The 23529-nt window shown below is 48.6% G+C and overlaps 1 protein-coding gene across 11 annotated transcripts in view; it reads left to right on the top strand.

Annotated features, from left to right (window-relative positions):
- DYSF (dysferlin) overlaps positions 1 to 23529 on the top strand; it is a 106160-nt gene that overhangs the window by 71119 nt on the left and 11512 nt on the right. For all 11 annotated transcript variants that reach the window (XM_069797408.1, XM_069797358.1, XM_069797391.1 and 8 more), the window contains 8 exons: positions 801 to 892; positions 3174 to 3344; positions 3908 to 4050; positions 6647 to 6786; positions 8662 to 8750; positions 9020 to 9115; positions 12754 to 12895; positions 22753 to 22852. In XM_069797408.1, coding sequence (XP_069653509.1) covers positions 801 to 892; positions 3174 to 3344; positions 3908 to 4050; positions 6647 to 6786; positions 8662 to 8750; positions 9020 to 9115; positions 12754 to 12895; positions 22753 to 22852 — 973 coding nt within the window. The remainder of the gene's footprint in view (positions 1 to 800; positions 893 to 3173; positions 3345 to 3907; positions 4051 to 6646; positions 6787 to 8661; positions 8751 to 9019; positions 9116 to 12753; positions 12896 to 22752; positions 22853 to 23529) is intronic.

The following is a 23529-nucleotide window of genomic DNA, read 5'->3' as shown; positions in this document are numbered from 1 at the left end:
GATGGTGAGACCTCAGGTACTGGACTCAAGCTGGGTGAAATCTTTTAGGTGAAGTTGTTTTTTTTCTTTTTTTTCCTTCTTCCCCTGGTAAAAATGCTGACTCCAGTTAATTTAACCACTTTTCAAATTTATGCTGGTTTCCCAGAATAGTTTTAGTTGTGAGAAAGAAGCTTAAAAACTTGCTAAAAATGTAAAAATATCTGATACAATTTTTAGATGCACAATGAGGCTTTATGTTAAAATATGCTTCCATTTTATTTTTTTTTTAAAGTTGTTGCACCATCTTGGAAATGAAAGGTTTTAAGCCATATTTTTTGAAACAAAATGTTTTTCCTTTGACATTTTAGTCCCCTGCATTTGTAAATCCTTTTTTGAGTAGACCTCAAACTTAAAAAATGATGACCTCGATGGAACCCCAAAATACGTGACTCAGATGAGAACGGGAACATCCTGTGGACTTCAGAGCAAGCCCAGTCCATCGAAGAAGCCATAAGTCATTTTTTTCATGCTCTTTTATTGCTTTTCCATCCCATTGGCCTCAGAAGGTCTTGGACTCTTGTCCCACACTGGTAACTGGTCCTTCGGTCATCCTCAAAAAGGAATTGCAGTGCAGGTAGCTCTTGCTGATGGTCACAGATTTGTAGTTAACAGTCAGACTGCCCTATAATTGAAAATAGGCATTAGTCAAGATTAGTGGAAGATCCTGCTTGCTGGGACAAAAAGAGGCAGAGTTATTCCTTTGCCATCACTCTTGCTGTGCTATGACTCTTTCTTGCATTTATTTTCATGCTCGTCTTTAGTGTGATCCCTATGTGAAGATTTCCGTGGGAAAGAAATCCATTAATGACCAAGAAAATTACCTTCCCTGTACTCTGGAGCCTGTCTTTGGAAAGTAAGTTTTGGTTCAGTCTGGACTCTGTGGGGTTTTTTAATGTCATATTGAGGGAAGAGCACCGGGCCAGCCAGAGCTTCCCATTCCAACCTACATTCCAGGTCAGGTTGGACGGGGCTCTGAGCAACCAGATCTAGTTGAAGATGTCCCTGCTCATTGCAGGGAGGTTGGCCTGGGCGACTGTTAGAGATCCCTTCCAACCCAAACCATCCTGTGGTTCCCTTGGCGTGCTCTTGGCTCACGTCTGAAGTGAGTCTGGCCGTGGCTCAGCCACTGTCCTACCCACCATGGCTCGTGTTCATCTTGTCCCTGGGACTTTAGAGCTGAGGAGCATGGACTGGGTCTGCTCTGTCATCACCAGAGACAACAAGAGGGTTGTTCAGACCTCAAATTCCCTTGTGGAGGCATCTGCCTCATCCCACTGAGGGCAGAGAGAGTCTGGCGAAACTCTGCTTCTCATGTAGGCACTTTGGTTAAATGTCTGAAGAAAAGACATGATGAATGGAGACCTGTTTGGTTAGGCTGTGGCATGGGGCACCTCAAAATCAGATGCTCTGAAAAAGAATTATCTATAAACGCGATATGGACAGGTTGAGTTGTTTGCCTCGCAGTAGGGCCGCAAACTTGTGATAAAAGGCAAAAGATGATGTTGTTTCCAGAAAAGGGTATTCGTCAGAGCTGGAAATACCTTAGGGACCAGGCGAAGCGGTGGGAGGCAAAGGAAAACCTGGTGCTCAGCCTCCACGTGTCGATAGGACTTTGGTCTCCCAGAAAAGCTGGGATGAGACGTAGGGGGTTATGCTTCAGCACAAACAGAGGTCAAGCTCTACTCCATACGACATCCAGCTGGCTTTCTCAGGCGGCTCTTGCCAGGTCAGGCTGTCAATGCCGTGACACCTTCCCAACAAAGCAAGATGGAGAGGGAGATACCCCATCTGCAAGGATGGAGGAAAAGGGAGAGGGATGGCGAGGGTGATACTGGTGAGACCTCGGAGACCGCAGCGTGCATTAGACAAGCCCTTTACTCCTCTTCTGCCAAATGGAGACGGCAGCTCTGCCTTTCCGACGGCGAATGCAAAGCGGTCGCTCCCCACCTAGCATGAGGGAGCCCTGGTCTCCGGTGGGCTAGGACCTCCTGCCCCGTCACAGAGCCCACAGCCAGACCCCGGTGAGCTCTGCTAGGCTGAGCAAGTCCCGCTTTGCGAAGCCTGGCTCGCGGCCAGAGGCCGTCTAGACAGCGTGCTGCACCTCCCACCCGGTCTTTAAAGCAAGATGTAAAACCGAGGTCCTGGCTGCTGGCGGCTATTAAACCTCCCGTTTCACGAGCTTTTCCCTGGGCGGCTGGCTGCCGTCCAGCTTTAGCTAATTACTTTCTGCTGACCCCAGTTCCTCCTGCACTCTTAATTGGTGGCATAATCACTCACTTCCCCTCCTTAAAAGCTGCTGTGGGGTGGGTGCTGACGGTGGGAGTGGGCACCGGGTCTCTCCCCGGCATTGCCTGCCTTTCAGCAGCAGGTGGAGGGGTTCCTGGTAGTGCTGGGTCAGACCGGGACCGTCCTTTTCACCCAACCGTACCACCTTCCACATCGCCAACATCCACGAGCGCCAGCTCGGTCTGGATCGGGGTGTTGTGTTTTGGCAGGGTCTTGGTGCTTTGGCTCTTGCCGTCCTTTATTTGAGGAGGGAGAGGAAGGTTTGCTCTTGCTTTATTTTATGTCAGTATGTGGACTGTGGTGTAATGATGGCAGAGGAGACAGCACAGAATAAAGGTGTTTAGAACTGGAAGGAGGGGACAAGGAGGCTTTGAGGGTCAGTCTCTGACCACAAGCTTGGCCCAGGCAGGCTTGACTCCTGTTTTGGACATTTGCTCTTTGGGCTCACAGAGCAGATGGTTTTCCAAAGCTGTCATTTCTCCCCTTTCAAATTCCATAGCAATGATGATTCCTGACTCTCACCTGCTGCTCTTTTTCCCTGGATATTGCAGTGACCACCGTCATGTCTAATTAGCAGATGGAGAAACTAAGCGGGGGCAAAGTTTGCTCGAGGATAATTCAACCAGGCAAAAATAATCCCAAGGCATGCTTGCTTAGTTGCATTTCCACATGCTAAGCCAGTACAACACAGCACCCATAGTGCTGGACCAACGTGACAAAGATGCGCAGCAGGTGTACTGCCCTTCCCGGGACTGGTGGGTTGGGGTGCTGCGTGGGTCCGTTTCCCGTGGGGCTCTCGGCAGCGTGAACCTCCATCTCATGGGTATTTCTTGGCTCCTGTTGTGCAGGATGTTCGAGCTGAGCTGCACGCTGCCCCTGGAGAAGGACTTGAAGATCACGCTCTACGACTACGACCTCCTGTCGAAGGATGAGAAGATTGGGGAGACCGTCATAGACCTGGAGAACCGGTTCCTGTCAAAATACGGGGCGCGCTGTGGCCTCCCCCAAACCTACTGCATGTAGGTACCTCTGTGGGCTCAGGCAGCGGGTCTCTCTATCTGCCAGGGCTGTGCGGTGCCGAGCTGGCCATGGGGACCAGGGCGATGTCTCAGCCCAGGGATCTGCTGTCCCACGGGGACCTGACCAGTGCTGTACTTCACCACAGAGTTATGCCTTGAGAAGATTCACACCAGAGAAACCCCACATTTAAGGAACTTCCCTGAGCCCTGGCTCTCCTCCAGAAGCATGAAATGCCTCAAATAACATAAATGTCCTTGGGGAGATCCTGTTACGGCCCTGATACCTCTTGGGCACCGTGGTGAGGGCCCTCCCCATGCACAGGGCCAGCTGAAAGGTGACATGATGGGTCTGGGGGGGCTATCAGGGCACCCCAGCGCTGCAAGCTGGGGCTAAATGGGCTGTGGGACATGCAGCTCCGTTCCCCAGTGAACACTGAGTCAGAGCGAGCTGCACCTTCCTCAGACCAGTCCTCTTTAGTGTAATGCTGCTGCTGCCCCTTGTTGAGGCTGGAAGATGTTTTATCATGTGTTGAGCCGCTGTTTTCCCTTCTGTTTGGTTTCAGCTCTGGACCCAACCAGTGGCGAGACCAACTCCGTCCTTCCCAGCTGCTTCACCTCTTCTCCCTGCAGCACAACTACAAGGCTCCCACCTACAAGTCCGACAGGGTCATCTTCAGGGAGCAAGAGTACATCCTCTCTGAACTGGGTACGGCAATGGGGGTGCTTCAGGGTAGCAAATAGCTTTCCTTTATCCAGAGCAAGGGATGGAGTTGGAGGTCATGAACATATCATGGTGGGGAGTTATCATGGAGGCCAGGACTGGGTGATGAGCATGTCCCCATCCTCCCCACCTTGCTCTCCAGGTTGGCTCTGCACTTTTTCCAAGCTTGGCTCTGCCCCAAAGCCTGCAGGTTGCAGCTGGATCTGCACCAAACCTTGGGGTCGAACCCAGACCTGCAATTCAGCCACGTTAACTCTGGCCTTGAGTGACTGTCCTTTGCTGCTTTGCAGCAAACCAAATACAGGCAGGCTGGGAGCAGCAAAGTCCATCGCAGCCGGAGAGGCTCCAGCCTGATCTTCCAGCTGCTGCTTGGGCTGGTTGGAGGAGCGGTTGTGCCTTTTGCATCTCTGCGTTTTGGGTCTGGAGTCACTAGAGGGAGACAATATCATACGCACAGTGCCCAGCACATTGCACGGTGGCTCATGCCTGGGGGGGGCGAGGTGTGCTCCAGCTGGAAGTGCAAAATCAGCCTCTGACAGCAAGGAGAAAATATCCACCGAGTGCTGGGGAGGCATTTTCTTGTTTGCACCCCACCACCACCCCCCCCCCCCCAATACTGACACCTGTAATATCCTGGGCATCAACTTGTGCCTGTCTAACTGGCATCGTTGGGGCAGAAGTATGCCTTTCAGAGAAAACTCTGCTTTAAAGCATGGAAAGGGGGTTTTGGCCCAGGGAGGATGTGAAACCCTGCTGTACGTGGCCCAGGAGCTGCAGTTTGACTTTACTAAGGCCACTACAGTATTGCAGAGCCATCAAGGAGGATTTGGCCTGCGGAGGCATGAGGCAAGGCACAACCCAGGACTGATCCCTCTCCCTGCTCTTGGGAATCAAGGCACAAATTCACGGTTAGGAGGAGGAGGAGGAGTGGGGAAGCAACAGCTCCTTTGCAGCCTCTTGTTATGTGAAAGGTTTTCAGCAAGGGCTGGAAAGGTGTTAAACCGAGCGGGGTCTTCCCCCCTCTCCCAGCCCCTGCCTTTCACCTTCCTCTGCTTTAATGGCAATCAGTTCAAAAAACAGAACAAAGTCTGATGCTTGACCTCAAGGAGATCTGGAAACCAGCTGTGTTCGCAGAGCAATGTCAGATCTGAACCTGGCGATATAAAGTGAAGCTATTAAACACGAGAGCATGGGTTTTACAAGCACTGCACCCGGACCATTATTCCATAACCCCCACATTTGTTGTTTTCTGAGAGGGGCTTTTTCTTTTTCCTGTGCATACACACACACACACACACACACGCACACGCACACGCACGCCAGGTTTCCACTGCTTGGGAAATAGCCCATATGTCTGAAGTTAACCACTTCAAGATATTGCCAAGAAAGGAGCTGGGATATATCACCTGAAAGTTGCAGAGCTGTAATAATATTTATGGAGCACATTTCATTTCAAAGGTCCTTGAAGGTACATGGCCTTGAAATGCTGTGGCTGAAAGGGAACTATCTCGGGGGTGATGTCCTCCACCAGCCCCAGCATGGCATGTGGGATGGGGAGGCAGGAGCAGGCTCAGCCAAGGCCAAGTTGGCCATCTTCTATCCCTGGATGGATGTAACAGGGACCCTGAATGCTGGGACAGAGAAGGCAAAAATGTCCATTACTGATAGGTCTTGTCTGACCTGTTTGTGAAGGAATGAGGGTCTCGTGTGGAGCGGGTTGAGAAGGTGGAGATGGTTTCAGGTCTACTCACGGATGGCTAGGTGTTTGCTGTGGCTGTCGTGCATTAGCCTGCTTGGATGAAAGACCACAAATACCCCAGTGGGAGCAGTGAGGACCAGAGCAGCAACTAGGACAAGCCACTGAGCTGTGCTGGTGGTGTCTGCATGGCCCTCCTTTTCCTCTCATTTCTGTCTTTCACCCTGAACCCAGCGGAGAAGAAGCAGGACCCCGTTGCGAGCTCAGTCCCGCTCTACTCCTCTCTGCCCAGCTGAAGATCCTGGATGGTTTTAAATGATGGGATTTAAACAATATCCATCACACGAGTGCTTGCAAACTGCACTGGAGCAGACCCTTTCATCTCCTCTCCCTGAAGAGCTTTGATCACACGTTAGATAAACCTCTGCTGGGGGTGGGAATGGCAGCAGAGCAGCAGCATGGGCTGGAGGGCTGCTGGGGACCCTGCAGCCCCAACTGCTCTGAGTTTAGGGGGCCTGGACCCTCGAGCAGGGTCAAAGACTGGACTCTCCCTTTTCATTGCTTCAACTTGGTCCTTGCAGTGTTTCACTTGCTGTGATCTGGGGGGGGGGACTTGCACGAGAGTGCCCGCAGGTCCCACTGGGTGGGTGTGCCCGCAGGTCCCACCGGGTGGATTTGCCCACATGTCCCACTGGGAACGGGTTGCCCTGTGCCCAGGAGGGTTTGTGATGACAGTGGATTTGCAAACCAGGGCTGTGCTCCTCCTGCTCGCTCCTGGCTGCAGCGAGGCTGGTGGGCTCGTGCTTGCTCCCGCCGGGCGGTCAGAATCCGGCCCCGCACAGCCCTGGCACGGTGTGACGCCGCTTTTTGTCTGCTCTGTGGCAGAGGACGGCAAACCCCTCAACCCCCACCTGGGTCCAGCGGAGGAGCGTCTTGCCCTGTACGCCCTGAGGAAGCAAGGGCTGGTGCCGGAGCACGTGGAGACCAGACGTCTGTACAGCCCTCTCCAGCCAGAAATCGAGCAGGTGGGTGGTGTGACGTGTCCAAGGCAAGACCGAGAGCATCATCTCCTCTCCATCCAACGTTAACCAGGTGGCTGGCTCGCTGTGGAGCTGTGCTGGGGGTACCTGCCCCGGGAGATGGGCCGTTCCCAGGGAGGGGATTCAGCTTGTGGGACAGAGCAGAGCACTGGCTATCAAACACAGGCTGGAGCTCAGCTCCGTGGCTGACTTGCTCAGGGTGCTTGGGAGATCGATTCCAGTCTCCTGTGTTCATTTTCATCAGCATTTGGTCACAATTTTTTATTTTTATTTTTGTTGTTTTTCTTTTTTTTTTTGGTGGGAAAGCCATTTCTGATCTGAAAATCTTAATGCAGAATTCTTCTACGATGGTAATGATACCGCAGGCTCCTTTGGCAATGCAGCAGCATGATTTCTGCAGCACGAACCCACCCTTGGAGGTGTAAAGTGTTAGTACTGTTGCAGACTGGATGTGTTTAAGCCAAATGAAAACTAAACGGGCTTCCATCCAAAACCAATCAAAACCCAGGTATCTGTACTTGGCCTAACCCCTTTTCCTTGATTAACACATATGTGTACTTTATGCATTTGGATCAAAAAATGCTGCTTCCTGAAGAACAAAATGATTAATTATCATCTGTCATACATGTTCCAGTTGCACTGCAAAGGCAGTTTCAAGAGACCGGCTCTGCAGCTGCTGTAAATGTGCACAGCCACTGATCTGCACTGCTTCAACCTTTTCCCTTCTGTGGTTCATTTTTAACCAGACCACCACTCCAGCGGTGGGAGAGGAGGGTTGTCGGCAGAAGTAAATGCACTGGCAACTACTCTAACATCTTTTCGTGTTAATTCACCCAATGAAAATGATGATTAGAGGCAGGAGGTGGCTGCTATTGGTTGGCAAGTGGGTCTGTGCTGTACTTACAGGTACAGGTGTCGTGGTCTTGTTGGACCAGCCATGGAGAGTAGGAAGAATTCCTCTGTGACATAGGGTTGCATACGGGCAGAGCGATCAGGGTCTGCCCTGCACTGGTGCTTCTAACCAAGAGTATCCATGGGGGTGATGCTGGGTCCAGGGGATTAACCTGTGTGACTCAGTAGTTGCTGCATTCAGGGCAGTTCCCTAAAGCATGGCTCTGACCTGCTCCAAAGCCACAGAACAGGCTGGCTCTGTCAGGCTGTTTGTAGTGAGCTAAAAGCCAGGTTGGGCTTTTAAAGTTTTCTGCTGAAATGGAAGATTTTTTTGCCAAAAAGCAAGCAAACCACAAACCCTTCTGTGATGGGCTGATTGTCAAAGGATGGCTTTTTTTTTTTTCTTTCAACCCTCGAGACTGCACAATAAAATATTTTATTGGCACCCATTGGTGTTTTACAGTAAAAGAGACCACCTAAAAACACCCCCCCTGAGATTTCAGCTGCATTTCTGCTGCTCTCTCCCTAGAAGTATTTTGTGAACGTGGAATTAGATTCCCTTCTCCTCATCCCATCCTCCACTGCCATGGTCAGAAACCCATAAACCAGCTGTCCAGCTGGTGACACCATGGAAGACAGGTGAGCTGCTTGCTTCTCCCATGGAACCTCCCACGGACCTAGTCTTTAGTCTGTCCCTATGTAAAGTCAGTCAGCCATGGAGAGTGCACCTTCAGCTTATCCACATCAACCACTTATATATTGCAAGCCATTAACATATACCCAGCTATCACTAAAATAATTCTAATATAATGCTTAATGACACCTTTCCATTCAGGAAACCTTAGTTTTCAAAGAAGGAGCACTGGAGCACTTGATATTTTCTCTCTCCACTACTAGGTCTTACTGAGGACGTGAAGGTAACCCAGTTAGGAGGCTTACCAGGCTTCATATGTCTTTCCTTCCATACAGGGAAAGCTGCAGATGTGGGTGGACCTGTTTCCAAAATCTCTGGGTCAGCCTGGCCCCCCTTTCAACATCACGCCACGCAAAGCCAAGAGGTAACTTGTTTTTCATTTCTTACTCAGTGCGGTGCTGGTTCCAGCACTTTCTGTTTGTGAGGGTTAAGGAGAGGGCTTGGAGATGTCAGATGGGGAGGGATTCACCGACCCAGCTGAGAAATGTCTACGTGGGCTCATCTTCAGAGAAAGATGAGTCATGTCTCAGCTCCTTCAGCTAAATAGCTGAGTAGCACAAGCAGGCTGTCTAGGTGGGCTCTGGACCAAGATTTCCACCCTCTCATGTTGCTTTTGTTCCCGGGACTGTCCAGGTTCTTCTTGCGCTGCATCATCTGGAACACCAAGGACGTCATCCTCGATGACCTCAGCATCACAGGGGAGAAGATGAGTGACATCTACGTCAAAGGGTAAGCCACCCTGCTTCTGTGTCCGCTGGGTACCATAGCCCGAAGGCGCAAGAGCAGCAGTGAAGGAGTTAACGTGGCCTTTGCAAGAACATTACTGTGGCAGACACGAAGCTGCACTGGGATGAAGGGACCATTCACACCTCTCCAGTTATGGATCCACCTTCTTGGCAGACACGTCTCTGCTGGGCTCATAACTGCTTCACGACGTCAAGTTTTTCTTTGCATCTCTTGGATGCTACCATGACAATATTTACATTTAGAGAGATAAGATGTGGGGAAGCAGCCTAGCCATTGGAGAGAGGGGCACATAATCTGCATTTCCACTGCCGGCTCCTTCCCAGCTCCTCTCCCGGGACAGCCATGGGCTTGTTCCACATACATAGGTTGGCTTGTTTGGATTGCTGCTTTTTCTGGAACTCCCTTTTTTCCTTGAAACACAAAAAAATGTGGCAACCAGCAGTAACTCCTCTGGCACATTCCCTTCTCTGCCTGACTCCATTTATGTTTTATCTTGTGTAAAATGGTGCAATCCCAGCCAAGGGACTTACTTATTTTGTGCGTTCTTTGGATTTATGGACAGGAAGAGGTAGGATTTTGAAACAGACTGTAAATCCCTTTTTTACAATCCCAATTTTCCTCCTGTAAATCCAGAATGCGTGCTGCTTACCTGGTATTCACATCAAGTGCATTGTTATCAGCTCCAGCTAAGCTGCTCTGTGCACTTTGGGGCTCTGAAATAGTAGTGCTTGCAGGGTGTTACCGGGAAAGTGAGAGCATCCAGCGCTTGCTGATAGCCCTTGCCTGGCTTTTAGCATCCCCAATGACCAAGCAAATCTCACAATGCTGCAAATGAGTTAAAAATCTTGCTCAACTTCCTCGTCTTCCCCCCCTAAGTGGCTGCATCATTAGCATCTCTGGATAAGGCCTGAATAATCCTATTGGGAGGGGAGGCAATGGTCCTTCTTGTGCTTAAGCATCTGTCCTACAGACAGGGGACCCGGTGGGCAAAGTGACCTTCACCACCATGGCGTGGTGTTGCTTTGGTGGGGACCTTTCCTTCCATCCACCGCTGCCTCCTGAGCAGGGCTGGAGCCTACTTTAGGGTGAACTCAATGGATAAGGAGCTTCTACCTGTGGCTTTCCTTCAGAACATCTCACAGTGCTTCTCTGAGGAGGCTATTGCCGGTTCATTCTCCATTTTACCCATTAGGCAAGGCCAGGGCTGTAATCTCAGTCTCTTGGACATTATCTTCTACATAATATGTAAATTATTGTCGGTCAGTTAGGTGGGTAAATGAAAGAGGAGCTTTTCTGTTATGCCTGAGGCAGTTGCCATTTATTTTATTTAATTTAATCAATTATTTATTGATAGTCTTATAACAGCATGAAGAGGTCTCAACCAAGTTTAGGTTGTGCAAGGCTGAGTTCAGAGAGACCTTCCCTTCCTAAAGACTTGTGCTGTAGGCATACAAAAGGGTGGTAGCGTGGGTAAATCATATTCATTAGGAACTGAAGATGGTTTTTTGAGTTAACAGCCCTCCCTGTCACTGTCATAGATGGAGGATATTTTTGTATTGTTTTCATAGTCAAATTTCCAAATTAAAAGTTTTACTTTACCAAGAGGATGGACCAACACTGAACCAGGTCACACGGGAGGTGGGAGGTTTTCACTCATCATCTTGCAAGTTTTTTAAGACATTTCAATGTAAAACCAGTATTGCTTTGACCCAATTGGACTAGAAGTTTCCGGAGTCCCCTTCCAACCAACCACCACTACTAAGATTTATGTACTGTTATGTGGCATCTTTAAAACTCACCTGCATGCCCTTTTGGGTTCCTAAATAAAAGGGTGGCCTGGGTCCTCCAAAATCTTACACTTGTGCTGAGCAAAGAGGGAGGTGTGCTCGTTTTGAGAACAAAGTTGCCTCTTAGATTTAAGAACCTAACTTTGCCTTTGGATATTGCATGGATTTAAAAAATACTGGGTGAATTAATGGGCTAAAAATACACCCAGTCCTGTTAAGTACAAAAACGTTCTCTATAGCTCAGAAAAATCTCTGACCTGCAAATTATTGGAGTCTGGAGAGATGTGTTGGGAAGGTACCAGGATGTGTTTGCCCCAATCCTGTACTCTTACCTGGATGTCTGCTGTTGGCCCTGGTCAGAGGCAGGATACTGGGCAAGATAGACCTTTGGTTGGTCCCCATGGCCATTCCTACATTATGTTTTTAATTCTGGGGCACCGTGACTTGAATGCTTTTGATTTCTGGCATCTCCTTCCTGCAGTGAGGAGGATGCTGCAAATTCTGCAAGAAAAAACCAAAAAGTGTGCTAAAGAGGCATCCAAATCAAGCCATTTATTTGTCCTTTTGTTTGCCTGCAAGGAGAGGGCGCTCACACTGCATCCTCCGAGGGGCCCTGCCAAGCTTTGAGGGATGTGGATAAATACACAGGCTTGCCATTTGCATCCTATCAGATCAAATCAAATAATCCAGCCACAGTTTAAGTATTATTAGTGTAACCTCATCACACAATTCCCACTGCCACCAAGCCCTCGCTATGCGTGTAGCACATGTGCATGTGATGTGTACCGTAGGATGACCTTGAGTAGACCTCTCTTCCCTGTCTCCCACAACACATTTGGGGTGGATTATGTGCTCCTCTCAGGCACTGGAGAAGAGGGAATCATTTGTATAGCTGGGCAAAAAAGCCTTATTTTCAATTTAAGTGGAAAACAATCAAGCAAGATAATTGTTTTCATTAGAGATTCCCTCTGAATCTTCTGGCTTTCCTCCAGAAGGGCTCCAAATACACAAATGGACATGTTTTATTGTTTTGTTTTGTTTTGTTTTGTTGATTGCTGAAGACTGAAAAATCTGGGACAGGGAAAGAGGGCAGAATAAAAACCCCACAGTTTCAAAACTCACAGCTGGAAAAAAGTAGTTGTTATGGAAAGTTTTCCCTTTGCCCCTGGACTGGTTGTGGAGTGACCACCGCAAACTCTTTTAGACCAGGAGGGAAACTGTGCTGCGAGGAGCTGCCTCTAGCAGGAGCGGCTGGGAACCACCCTGGCCACATCAAGGTCTGGCCACTCTGGGATTTTCCCGGGGAAGAACTTCTTGGCCATTTAGGACTTTCACATAATATCTCTCAGAAGTTGACAGAGAACAGAGGGAAAAAAATGGTCCTTTGGTCCTTTAGCGTGGTTGCCTCATCAACAGGACTGGTTTAGGGGCTAACTACAAAGTCAGTTTGTTGGGGTGGCTGCAAAGGGGAGAGGAGCTCTCACCAAAGCAGGTTAGAAGCTGATGTGTGCTTATGGATGGGTAAGTGAAACTTCAAGACAGAGCTTAAGGTGTTGTTGAGTCTTTAAAACATCCATAAAAAACAGGGGAGGGAGGAGAAGAGATTGCAGAGCTGCTCAGGCTGCTACCACCAGCACCGGTTCATCTCCCAACACTGCAGGGACTGTTGCATTCCCTCTCAAGTCTCCTATGGGCTCCAGGTTACCCCTACAGATAGCAGCCACAGGGATGAGAGACACTTTATTGCCTGCTCATGGCCTCTGGGATGTTGAGCAAACTCCAAAATCCTTGGTGTGTTTCTAGTTTTTCATGCAATGTGTTTGCATTTTGCAGCTGGCTGGTTGGCCACGAGGAGAACAAGCAGAAGACAGATGTGCACTACAGGTCTATGGGAGGAGAGGGCAACTTCAACTGGAGATTCGTCTTCCCCTTTGACTATCTCCCTGCTGAGCAAATGTGTTACATCGCAAAAAAGGTGAGTGTTCCTGGAGAGACGTTTCTACCTTCTCATAGTAACTCTGGGGTGAAAGGTGCTGCATGATCTAAGACCTGTACAATTGCAGCACAAATGGAGTTATGCAAAGCTCAGCCTTACCTTTGTGTTATTTGAAACACAAAGTTGTGGACAGGTGGGGAAATTGGTTTAAAAAAATCCACATTTTGAATACAACATTTGTGGGGTCAGAATTAGAGGTGGCTTTGTATAAAGAGTCTGGAGAGACTGACCCCCCAGGAAAGACTCCTCTGGACTGGAGGCAGCTGAATATTGGGGCAGCAGCGTCAAAGTGCTCTCCAGTTTCCATGGGACTTCCAAGATGCCTATTCAACAACAGGGTTATTCCAAAGATGGAGATGGTATTTCCACGGGGATGGTTGGGTATGCACCTCTGGTCTCCAGCACAGCATAGTGGGCATCATGCTGTACAGTAACTTCACAGAAGGCCTAAAGAGGGGTGAAAGGAAGGAGCTGCCTCCAAGTGCCTGAAGGGATAAGCAGGAGAGACATGTAGGGGAACATGGGTTGGGATGTACCACTGGTGCAGAGATGGGAAGAAAAGCTTTGGTTTGGGATTCAGGGTGAAGATGCCTTTAGTCTAATGAGAGCTGTGTACTCAGTTGGGGAGCTAAAAGTGGATGTGATTTTGGCCCCCTCATTCCTACATCTGTAGCTGACTGTTGCTTTTAGTGTTCCTTAGATAAGTTAGTGCAATGTGATGATCAGATGTGGACTGGGAGTTGCACAGAGGGAAGGAAACAGGGATGGAGTTCGGCTGCCTACATGGAAAAACACTGGTGAAAATTGGACTGGCTCTCAAGGAATGCTTTAGGGGAGGGAGTCATATTCTCTTAAATTTCCTGCTCATCACCTGGAGATTAAGAGGAGTATTGTTGGATCTGTGTGTCTGCTTTTGAGACTCGGTCTTGTTTTGTGACACCTCCCTGAAAGCTCAAACCCCTTCAGCCACCCAACCCCGAGTCTTTTTCCCTGCTCTCTGCTTTGCCGCTGTGAACTCAACGTCGGTGTTTGTTCGAATACAAAGACACCTCACTGCACTGGGACCATCTGCATCCACAAAGCTCACCTGGGACCCCCATCCCAGCTTCTTTTGTGGGGCTGGCAAGGTCCCAGCAGAGCCTGGGTTGGAACTGGCGCTTCGTTGGGGAAGATGCTGAGTGAATTCACCATCCCTTGAGCCAGACTATCCCCGCGAGGAGGCCTGGCTTCAAAATGAATCGCTCGATAGTTAAACTGATTGACAGAATCATAGCTGTACCCATTTCACGCTTCATGTTAAACAAATCAAAAGTACAGTGTGTACTACATTCAATTATCCCCCTTTGAAAAAGCAAAGACCCCCCTATAAACCGTTTAAGAAAATACATCCCACTGTGCTGATATTGATTCTCCTCCGACCACATGTCTGCCAACACTGTATCAGAAAATAAACAGCTTGTAAAACCTCTCTGTAAAGGAAAAAATAATGAATGAAAAGCCATGCTTTGTATTTGTGGGACACATTCCGCTCTGGCAATTTTTGATCTCGCCATGTGCTGTTTGAACTCCAGGTTCATTACTGCTGCTGTAAAAGCCCATGCACCGAACTTTAAACGCAGGCGATGGAAAGTGGAATTTAAATCAAAACGGTCAGATGGCAAATTCTGAGCTGCTAAAAGCCACCTGCACCCAGCCTTGCTGGTGTTGGCCCTCGGAGAGAGCGCTGCTGGGAGAAAAGCAGCTTTCAATTTACTCTCCTTTGTTTGCTCCACTCGCCTCCTCGCAGGCAGGAGCTCCCTTTGTCATTGCAGGACGGACCGCAGGAATGGGTCACCCCAAACTGGATTGCAAGTATTCTCCCAAAAGAGCAAGGGTGCCCCTGGGCAGCCGGGTGTCCGTGATGTTTAGTTCTGGTGTGCACGTCTGGGGCAAGCTGGGAGCCTGCAAACCCAGGGAAAAATCAGGTGCCACGTGGTGGAACTGGACCCTGAAGCCTTGGGATGGCCAGCAGTAGCCAGGATGGTTTAATCTTTGCCACGGCACTGGAAGTTTTGGGAACTTCATCTCCAAAGCTTCCAAGTGCTGGGATTGCTTGGGGTTTCAAGGCTTCAGTCTTTCCACGGGGCACCTCCAGGGAAAGCAGGAGCCTGTAAATCCTGTGAGCATCAATTCAACTTACAGATTGGAAGCATAAGCTCTTATTCCTGCTTTTCTAAACATTTTAACCATTTCAGAATGTTTTTGCATCCATATCTTCTCTTGCTGCAGCAATGTTATAAAGATTTTGCATCTCCTTCTGAGAAAGGAATTTACCCCATTCTGAATTTCAAAAAAAGCCCCACAAAAGTGGAAGTCCATCTTTGGGATGGCTCTTCTGAAAATATGTAAATGCATGTTTCTTTACATCCTCTCTGAGCATTTATCCAGAATTTCCTTCTTCTGTTCTTGCTTCTTTTTGTGCCATCTTTACCTAGCAGCCATGGACAAGTCAAGCCACATTGTCTGCATGGCCACAGCACGCTTGCAGCTTGCCGAGTCCTGCAAGAAGACAATTTCTTAGGTTGCAAATCATGCAGTTGTTTTGGTGAAAGGGTCAATACACATTGCATGTTGGAGCGCTGTTACTTCTTCACAGGGGGAGCTGGGGTAGAAAGGTAGATTCAGCCCCTCTGTCAGGTTTGCATGAAATTGCGTATTGACTTAAGTAGGGGAGGAACAGGCAGGTCCAGGTCCCAGATGAGTACAATGCTCTGCTGCCAAGCAGCAGAGAGAAGAGCAGATGACTGCAAGGTTTAAACTTTAGATCCCCAGGTCTCATCCTGGCAGGTCTCGACTCTTGCAGACAACTTTATCAGATGGTCATGGCACAGCCAGAGTCTATCGAGAGCAATGCCGAGATAGACTAGATGTGGATCACGTTTCACTGGGCGCCCAGTCAGAGAGGCACTCAGCTCCCACGTCTCGCAGGCGCTGTGGAGGTGGAAAATGCATGAAATTGATTTTGAAATGTTCAGCTTCAAGTGCCAATTACAGCGGTAGCTGAATATGGCTGCCAAATCTGAATTCTAGATGTCCTCTAGGGCAGAAAAAGCTTGACACTGAATGTCTGAGCAAATGTCATCTGCATAAATGAACATTTAGGGTAGAATTTCAAGTGCATCTCAATATACAAGTTAAAAACTATTGGTGCTTGAGTGGACCTGGAAGTAAACCACTAGGCTGAAGCTTCCAAAACCTGGCTGGGTTGTTCATATGCCATCTGAAAAATGTTGCGTAAAAGAAACTCCAGGAGATGAACATAATGAGTATGGGAGCATTGTTGGCAATTTCAGATCCATGTCATGCCATGTCATTGGCAGAAACCAGACCAAGGAACATAGCTGTTGTCTTCATACTTGTTCTGTTACTAGACTTCGGTGTTAGGTGTCAACAAGAAAATGAAGTATTGATGCCAGAACACAAAATACTTTGTTTTGCAAAGGCAGACAGAACCATTGGAAGAGAACCCATCCCACTACTGTAGAAGAAACTGCGAGCAACTGTCTGATTTATTCAGTGGGAAGGTTGGGGCAGTTGCGGGGAGGCTCTTTTTCAAGGAGCTCTTACATTCATTTTGTTTCTTCCACTTTGTGCTTTCAACTAAAGGGACCCATCCAAGTTTTAAGCAGATTAATTGCAACCTACCTGGGCACAAAACCACACTGGCTTTGAGTTAGAGGTCTTTTGGCATCTGGCAGTGGTGGGTGCCTGCTGCTCACATGGCTAGAAGTAGGTGGTCCTGTAGGATAATCCCAGAATAACCCTGTGGCTGTGAGATATTGGTGATGCTTGCACATCTCTCGCTGAATAACTGAGACCCTGTTTCTGCAAGGGGAAGCTGAAGTCTCCAAGTTTGCTTGCTGTGACATTGAATATAACAACAAACCTGACATTTGGAAGGGTTTTTTCTACAACTGATCAGCTGGTGGCATCCCAGAAATCATACTAGAGAGAGGTCTTCAGGAGCGATATGAGAAAGAGGGAGGTTTGGTGTCTTAAACCCACCTAGAGAGAAAAGTGCAAAGGCATTTGAGAAGAAAGCAGGGAAGAAGGGGCTGTAACTCACAGCTTGTTTTGTTCTATTGCTGAGTGGAGCCGAGAATAAATTCCTCCCTCCCTGGCGCTGAGGCTTTCCCAGCTCCATCTGGTTTCATCGATTCTGGTTACTTTGTCTGCAAATTCACTGTAGTGTCCTGACATCTTCTTGGTACTGACAGCTCCGACCTGCAACAGTCCAGACCCTCACCTGGGGCGGATCAGCCGGTGCATTTTTCCGCGCCCAGCAGATTCGCACCAGCTGGGAACGAGGAGCCGGTGCCAGCGGTGGGGCACGCGGGGACGTCCCTGTTGCAATTGATTTTTGCGTGGGGGGGCTCACGCTGTGCAGTGGTGGCTCGTAACGCGATGCTCTAAATCACCTGAGAGCTCATGGGCAGCCTGGGCTCCGTGTAGTTGTCAGACAGGGCGAGAATTTACCCTGCAGTAAGTGTGCAGCCTCTCTGTGTTTAATTTTATAAAAAAAATACGCAGGCATGTAAGGTTTCTGCAACCGTGTCCCTGTTTCATCCCCTTGTTCTGTTACATTTGTCGCTGAATCTCCAGGGTGTACCAAGAAATCTCTGTGCTCTGTCTGGTTTTGGTTTGAAATTTTGAGTTTGAAGCACTGATTTTTGTTAAAAAAACAGTTACTATTTTATTAGATTGAAATTTTGATTCCTCTTTGGTGCCAGAAAGCTAAAAAAAAGGCTACTGCCTTTTAATTTTGGACTTTTTCCTCTCCTGTTTCCTGTCCTTTATTGTGTCCTTCCCTGTTTTTCTTGGTGACATCAGAAAGCAAAGCAAAACACAAAGTGTTCCTTTTCCTTCCACATTTAGCCAAAATACAACATTTTGAAGGGGCTCCAAGTACATTTTTTTTTCAGAGGAAGGCAGAGTTAGACAAGGCAGTCATATATTATGTATTTTAATGGGACTGCAACAAGCAGATATGACGACACAACAGTCTTCTGTAATAGGACAGGGGCAGCAGGCATGACCTGGGATGCCCTGGCAGCCTCTCTGATATTCAGACAAGAGTCACTGTTGGGAATTTTCCTTTCCAATGGATGTATGGAGAGGGATGAGCAAGGCATGGCTGTGTTGAGAACTGAAGGTCCAACAGTGTTGTTCACAAACTGGCTAGGACTGGGCCCCCAAGTCTTGGAGCTCCCTAAATGGCAGCGGGATAGCCCCATGTCCCTGGAAAAGCCTGATAAACTCTGCCAGAAGGAAAGCATGGGAGGCTGAGAAAATAGCATTGCAGTGAGTGATTCCAGGGACCGAAATGAGAGTATGTGCCCCAAGGCAAATATGACTCTTTCACACTTATGGTGTGGTGACGCCTGGAGTGTTCCTCCAGGTATTGGCAAGGCTGTGCCCGAATGTGCAGCAGATGCTGTACGCTTGGGATTTTGCTCAGCTGCCATCCTGATCAGGGGAGGATGCAGAAAACCAAGTGCCACGAGACCTGCGATGCAATTGTCGGAGTTGGCAACAGCAGGGAGATCCAAGAGGCGAGTCAGTCCAGTAAAAGTGCAATAATGAGCGCTCTCAACTGTCTGCTTGTTACGAATACATGAAGTGTCCCAATGGGATGAGGTTCAGAGAAGCAGTTTCTCAACACCTTGAAGGATGGCCCTGCAGGACAGCTCGTCCTGGCACCTGCAGGAAAGGAGGCTTTTCTTGCCTGACCTCTGAGGGGGGTCTCCTGCGTGGCCGGGGCTCCCCCGTTGCTGTGGGATGAGGGACCTGATGCTCTCCCACATGTACGTGCTGAAATGGGTCAGGCTTGCTTGGGCGCGAACATGCTGGGGCTTCACTGCCTCCCCGAAAAAGCGGGGTTGCTCCTTACTTTGTATTCCTTAGCACATAAGCAACCCAGAAGAAATGCAGCCCTGTCAACACTTTCCTAGTGATATGAGCTTATTTTTTTTTCCTGCCTCCCCTGCTGCATTATTCATGACCGTAAAATATTCACCAGCCACCCCTCTCCCCCCCACACTGCAAAACAAACCCCCAAACAATAATTCAAGCCCCCTTCCTTCCCATGTCTTGCAAAAGGCTAGGAAATAAATTTCTTGCCGCGGGTTGTTTTTATAGTGAACTTTCGTAGCTAGATTTAATCACGGAGGCAAATTTCACACTGACTTGAAATGGACCCATAAACTTCGCTCAGCATCAAATTCCTCCTTCCCCAGCCTGCCCTTCCAGCTCTGCTCCGCCGTGTCCCCAGCTTCACGGGGCTCTGAGGAGGAAAGCTTCGCCACCAGCCAAACCACATTTACAGTGTTTTTCCACAAGAAAGGCCAAAGCTGTACAGATCGTGCTAGCGTCGTACGCGCTCCGCATTGCCACCCGGAAAGGGTCGAATCCTGCCCGAGTCATCCTTCATCAGGCAGGGAGTCCCTGGAAAGCCAGGGCATTGCTCTCAGGGGTAGAAGTGGTGCTGGGGAGGCAGGAGGATGCAGCCAGCATCCACTTGGCCAGGGTATGGGTTTTGCTGGCTTTGGGCATGGGCAAGTCCTTGGGCATTGCAATGGGGAGGAGGGCAGGTGGAACCCCAAAGTCCTGTATGTTTGCCAGCAATTGCATGGTCAGTCCTGGGGGACACTTATCCAGGTAATGTTTTATTGTGTGAGAGATGACCGTAAGGCACTGCAGCACCGGGTCCAAGGGGCTCTCCTCCTGTCCCAGGACAGCTTGGCCAGCACCGCAGATGGGGAAGGAACCCACCAAGAGAAGGGGGATTGCTGCAGCAGCTCAGAGTCCGGGGCAGTAATTTGGGTCTCACAACAGCCTGCTCCTTTTCCCGGTTCCTCCTCTTTCCCCATCAGGGCACCCATGGGACTGGGTCTTCCAGCAGGCAGTACCTTTGCCAGAGAGCAGAGCTGCCATCCCCACACTCCCTTTCGGAGGGGCTGCTCAGGTGCGAAGTTTTGCTCACGTTCAACTTCAGGTGGATGGGACGGTGCAAAGAGAAGGTCCGACACGTGCTTGGAGAGGTGCTTCAACCCAGGCAGCAGCACAGCAATGCTCCCGGAGCATGAACACGTCTGATGAATGCAGATGTGGTGAAATCTGCTTCTGAGCCAGGGACGTTAGTTATCCCTGGAGAGGAAGAGGCACCTGTAGGACATGTTTCATCCTCTTCCAAGCTGAGCATAGATGGGGATGCCTGAATTGCCCCAGCATGGGGCAATTAGAAGGAGCCTGTGGTGTCTGTCTGTGGTGCACACCATGGGAGATGGGTCTTCCTCCATCTCGCAGACCCCGGATGAACCTTTCCAACCCATGGGGAGGTCATCTGGCCGCCTTCTTCTTTAGGCAAGGATACGTGGTTCCCGGAGGCTTTCTTCTCTGGATGACTAACAACCCTTCTGCAGTGCAGGACCCAACCAATATATGGGAAAGGGAAGAATCCCCATAAGCTCTTTCCCTTTTTAGCAGTTTTAATTTAAAATGACTTATTAGCTGGGAAAACATCCCCCCCGCCTTGGATAAACATACATTTTAATACATTGCAATGAGCAGAGGGGCAGAGATGGAAGTTTCCATTGACTTTATTTTATTTTTCTAGATTATAAAATATTTAAAATGCATAAATAAAATGCTCCATTGCAAAAATGCTGGCATGTTTTTCCAAAGCAAGGCGGGGAACGGAGCTAAATTGAAATATAACCGTCCAGGGTGATCTCTTAAAGTGAAACCAGTTTCAATGGGATTTAAGTGCCCACAGTCTCCCTGCTTGAATATTTATGTTCTTATGGAGTGTGACACATTCTTTTTTTTTCCTCCTTTTTTTTAATATTGCACGATATAATGAATCAGAGTCTTGTAGCCACCACAGTGAATTTATGGTGCTACGTATGTGTCATGAATAATGCTGAAGTTTCCTGGTTTTAATTAAATCTGTTCCGTTTATGATACTGCCATGTTGCAAGAGTGCGGCAGGAGGCATTGCCCACAGGACACACCTCTGAGCCTGTGCTGTCAGTAGACACCGGTCGTGACTCTGCCTCCTCTTTGCAAGCCTTGGCTGGAGCCAGAAATAACAAGACCTCGGCTTTTTGTGCGTCTCTGTCTCTCTCCTTCTGTTCTAACACTTCTTAGTCCTAACTCTCAGGCATCTTGTGGCATCCCAAAAGTGGTATTAGATCCCTGTTGGGAAATATTACTGGTTGCAACCACATAAATAGCAAATTTTGTGGCATGGGCACATATCCACCATATATTATAATGATGTGACCGCAAGCTCATTGTCACAGTAATGGGATTCAAACCCTCCTTGTTACAGAAGTCTAATTTGAGTGTTCCCCCTTACTGGCTTTTTGGGGAGTGTTGGTCTGACTATCCAGAAGGCAGACCATCTGCCTTGCTGTTGACCTATCCGCTGTAGTAACCGGGCCGCTGCAGTTGCAGACTTCTCATGGGCGAGTGTTTTGTAAATCATCTCCTCTGCAGATAGCAGAAATTGCTGCCTCATCCTACTGCTGAGCTCCCACATGGATGCTGTCTCCCAGGCAGTGTCTATTCCTTATTCCTGTGGCCAGGTTGCAGAACTGATGGATGATAGCTCCTGCACTGCACAAGGGCTCGGTAAATGATGATAATCGCAAGGGATGCTCACGGCGTAATTTTTATTCCAGGTGCTTTACAAATAGGCTTCTGGGACTGCTGCAAAACCTTTCCACAGGTTGTCACAGCAGCTCTAGTGGCAGGGAATAGACAAAAAATTGCCCATATAATAGAAATGAGAGGGGCATATAGACAGTGACAGATCTCACGTTATAAGGACAGAAATCAGGTGTCACAGTGCCACTGCTTGACTGGTTTGCAGGGAGCCAGGCTCTGGTCATCACTGCTCGCTGGTGCTCTGAATCTCTCCTTTCTTGAACTTCGATGTACTTACACTGGCAGCAGCCCAGTGTAATATTAGCAGCAGTTTTACTGCGATACCACGTCCAACTCTAGCATTTACCTATCCTGAGAATTGAAACCTGGGAGATGTGCAGAAAAGATGAACAAAGTCATCTGAGAACTGAGGAACCCACCACACAGTGAGCTGCTATGAAAGCACCAGTCTCTTTCTTTACATAATTCATGTTTAGTAAGTAAACTTGGGAGTCACAGGTTACCTACAGGTGGTAGAGGTGTTTGCTGGTCTCGAATTGACAAACTGCTTATGATAGACCTGGCAGCAGATCAGAGCATGGTGGATCCAGACTTGTGCAGGGGTCTGGCTGCTGGCAGAGCTGGGGTGAGAGGTGGGCAGAAGGGGAAGCGATGTATTTGAATTGCCTACCATAAGTGCTAATTTAAGTTTTTTTCTTGTATTTTTCCATTAATTAAGAGGAAGGTGAAGTTTGGCAGCACTGGCACTCAACACTTGTTGCTCTCTTCACCTTGGAGAGTCACCCTCATCTACATCGTGTGAATATGATGCTGTCACTCCAAAAGATCCTATTTGCAAGCTCACGGTGCCTGTTTGCTAAAATGCTGTCACTAAATTAAGACACAAATAGATACCACCTCACCTTCTGGAAGTATCTTGGGTTTTCCACTGAGCATCCTTGCCCAAGAACTGGCCAGAGCCAGTGCCGTCCTCCTGTGGCTCTGGCCCTGCAGAACTGGAGCAGGACACACCAAGAGCTTTATGTTACAGGACTTCCACTGCTGGGAGATGAGAGTAGCCAGGCTCTGCCCACTTCCACTAACGAGCCTTTTATTTTTCCTTGGTTTCTTTTCCGGTGTGATTTTAGGAGCACTTCTGGAGCTTGGACAAGACAGAAAACAAGATTCCACCACAGCTTATCTTCCAGATCTGGGACAATGACAAGTTCTCTTTTGATGACTACCTGGGTAAGTGGGGAGAGGTTTTTAGCTCCATCCCTGCTGATGCAGACAAGGAGGAAAAAATTATTGAATCCTTTCAGGATACGAAGAAAGTGTAACAAGACCAGTTTAAGCCACTGAACAGGATTCAGTGTCAGCATAAGCTCAGGACTGATGATAAGTGGTTTGTATTAGGCAGATTTCCAGTCTCAGCCTGCAGCAGCCTGTTCCTGGGCTGACATAATGTTGAGAGCATCATCAAGTCCAACAGAGCCACCACCTTCCAGGAAGGCCCCAATTCCCCGTGACTCATCTGAGTCTGTGCTGGAATGTGCTCATCAGGGCTAACTGTGTATTTGAGCTGAGAGCACCAGGCAGGATCACTGACCTGCCTTGCCTTACCTGGGATGTTTAGACAGGAACACAACTCAGTCCAACACTTGTCTTTTTCAGTGCTAGCCTCATTTATCATCCTCAGAAAGCTAGGTTTAGGTCAAGAAAAAAATAAACCAAAAACTTCTGACAGGAATGATAGCAGAGCCATACAGCAGATCATCTGCAGAAGCTGGAGGCTCCAGCATTATGGTTTTTTTGGTTGGATCTTGTTTGACCTTTCTTTTTGCCACTAAAAAAAATTCAAATATCAAAAGATTCACTGAGGAAGTATGTGATCAAGATCCTTTTAAATCCTGTCTTTGATTAAT

The sequence above is a fragment of the Haliaeetus albicilla genome, chromosome 1, assembly GCF_947461875.1.
Source record: "Haliaeetus albicilla chromosome 1, bHalAlb1.1, whole genome shotgun sequence".
NCBI classification, from domain to species: Eukaryota; Metazoa; Chordata; class Aves; order Accipitriformes; family Accipitridae; genus Haliaeetus; species Haliaeetus albicilla.
The sequence above is the reverse complement of the archived record's forward strand: the minus strand, read 5'-3'. Positions and strand labels throughout refer to the sequence as shown.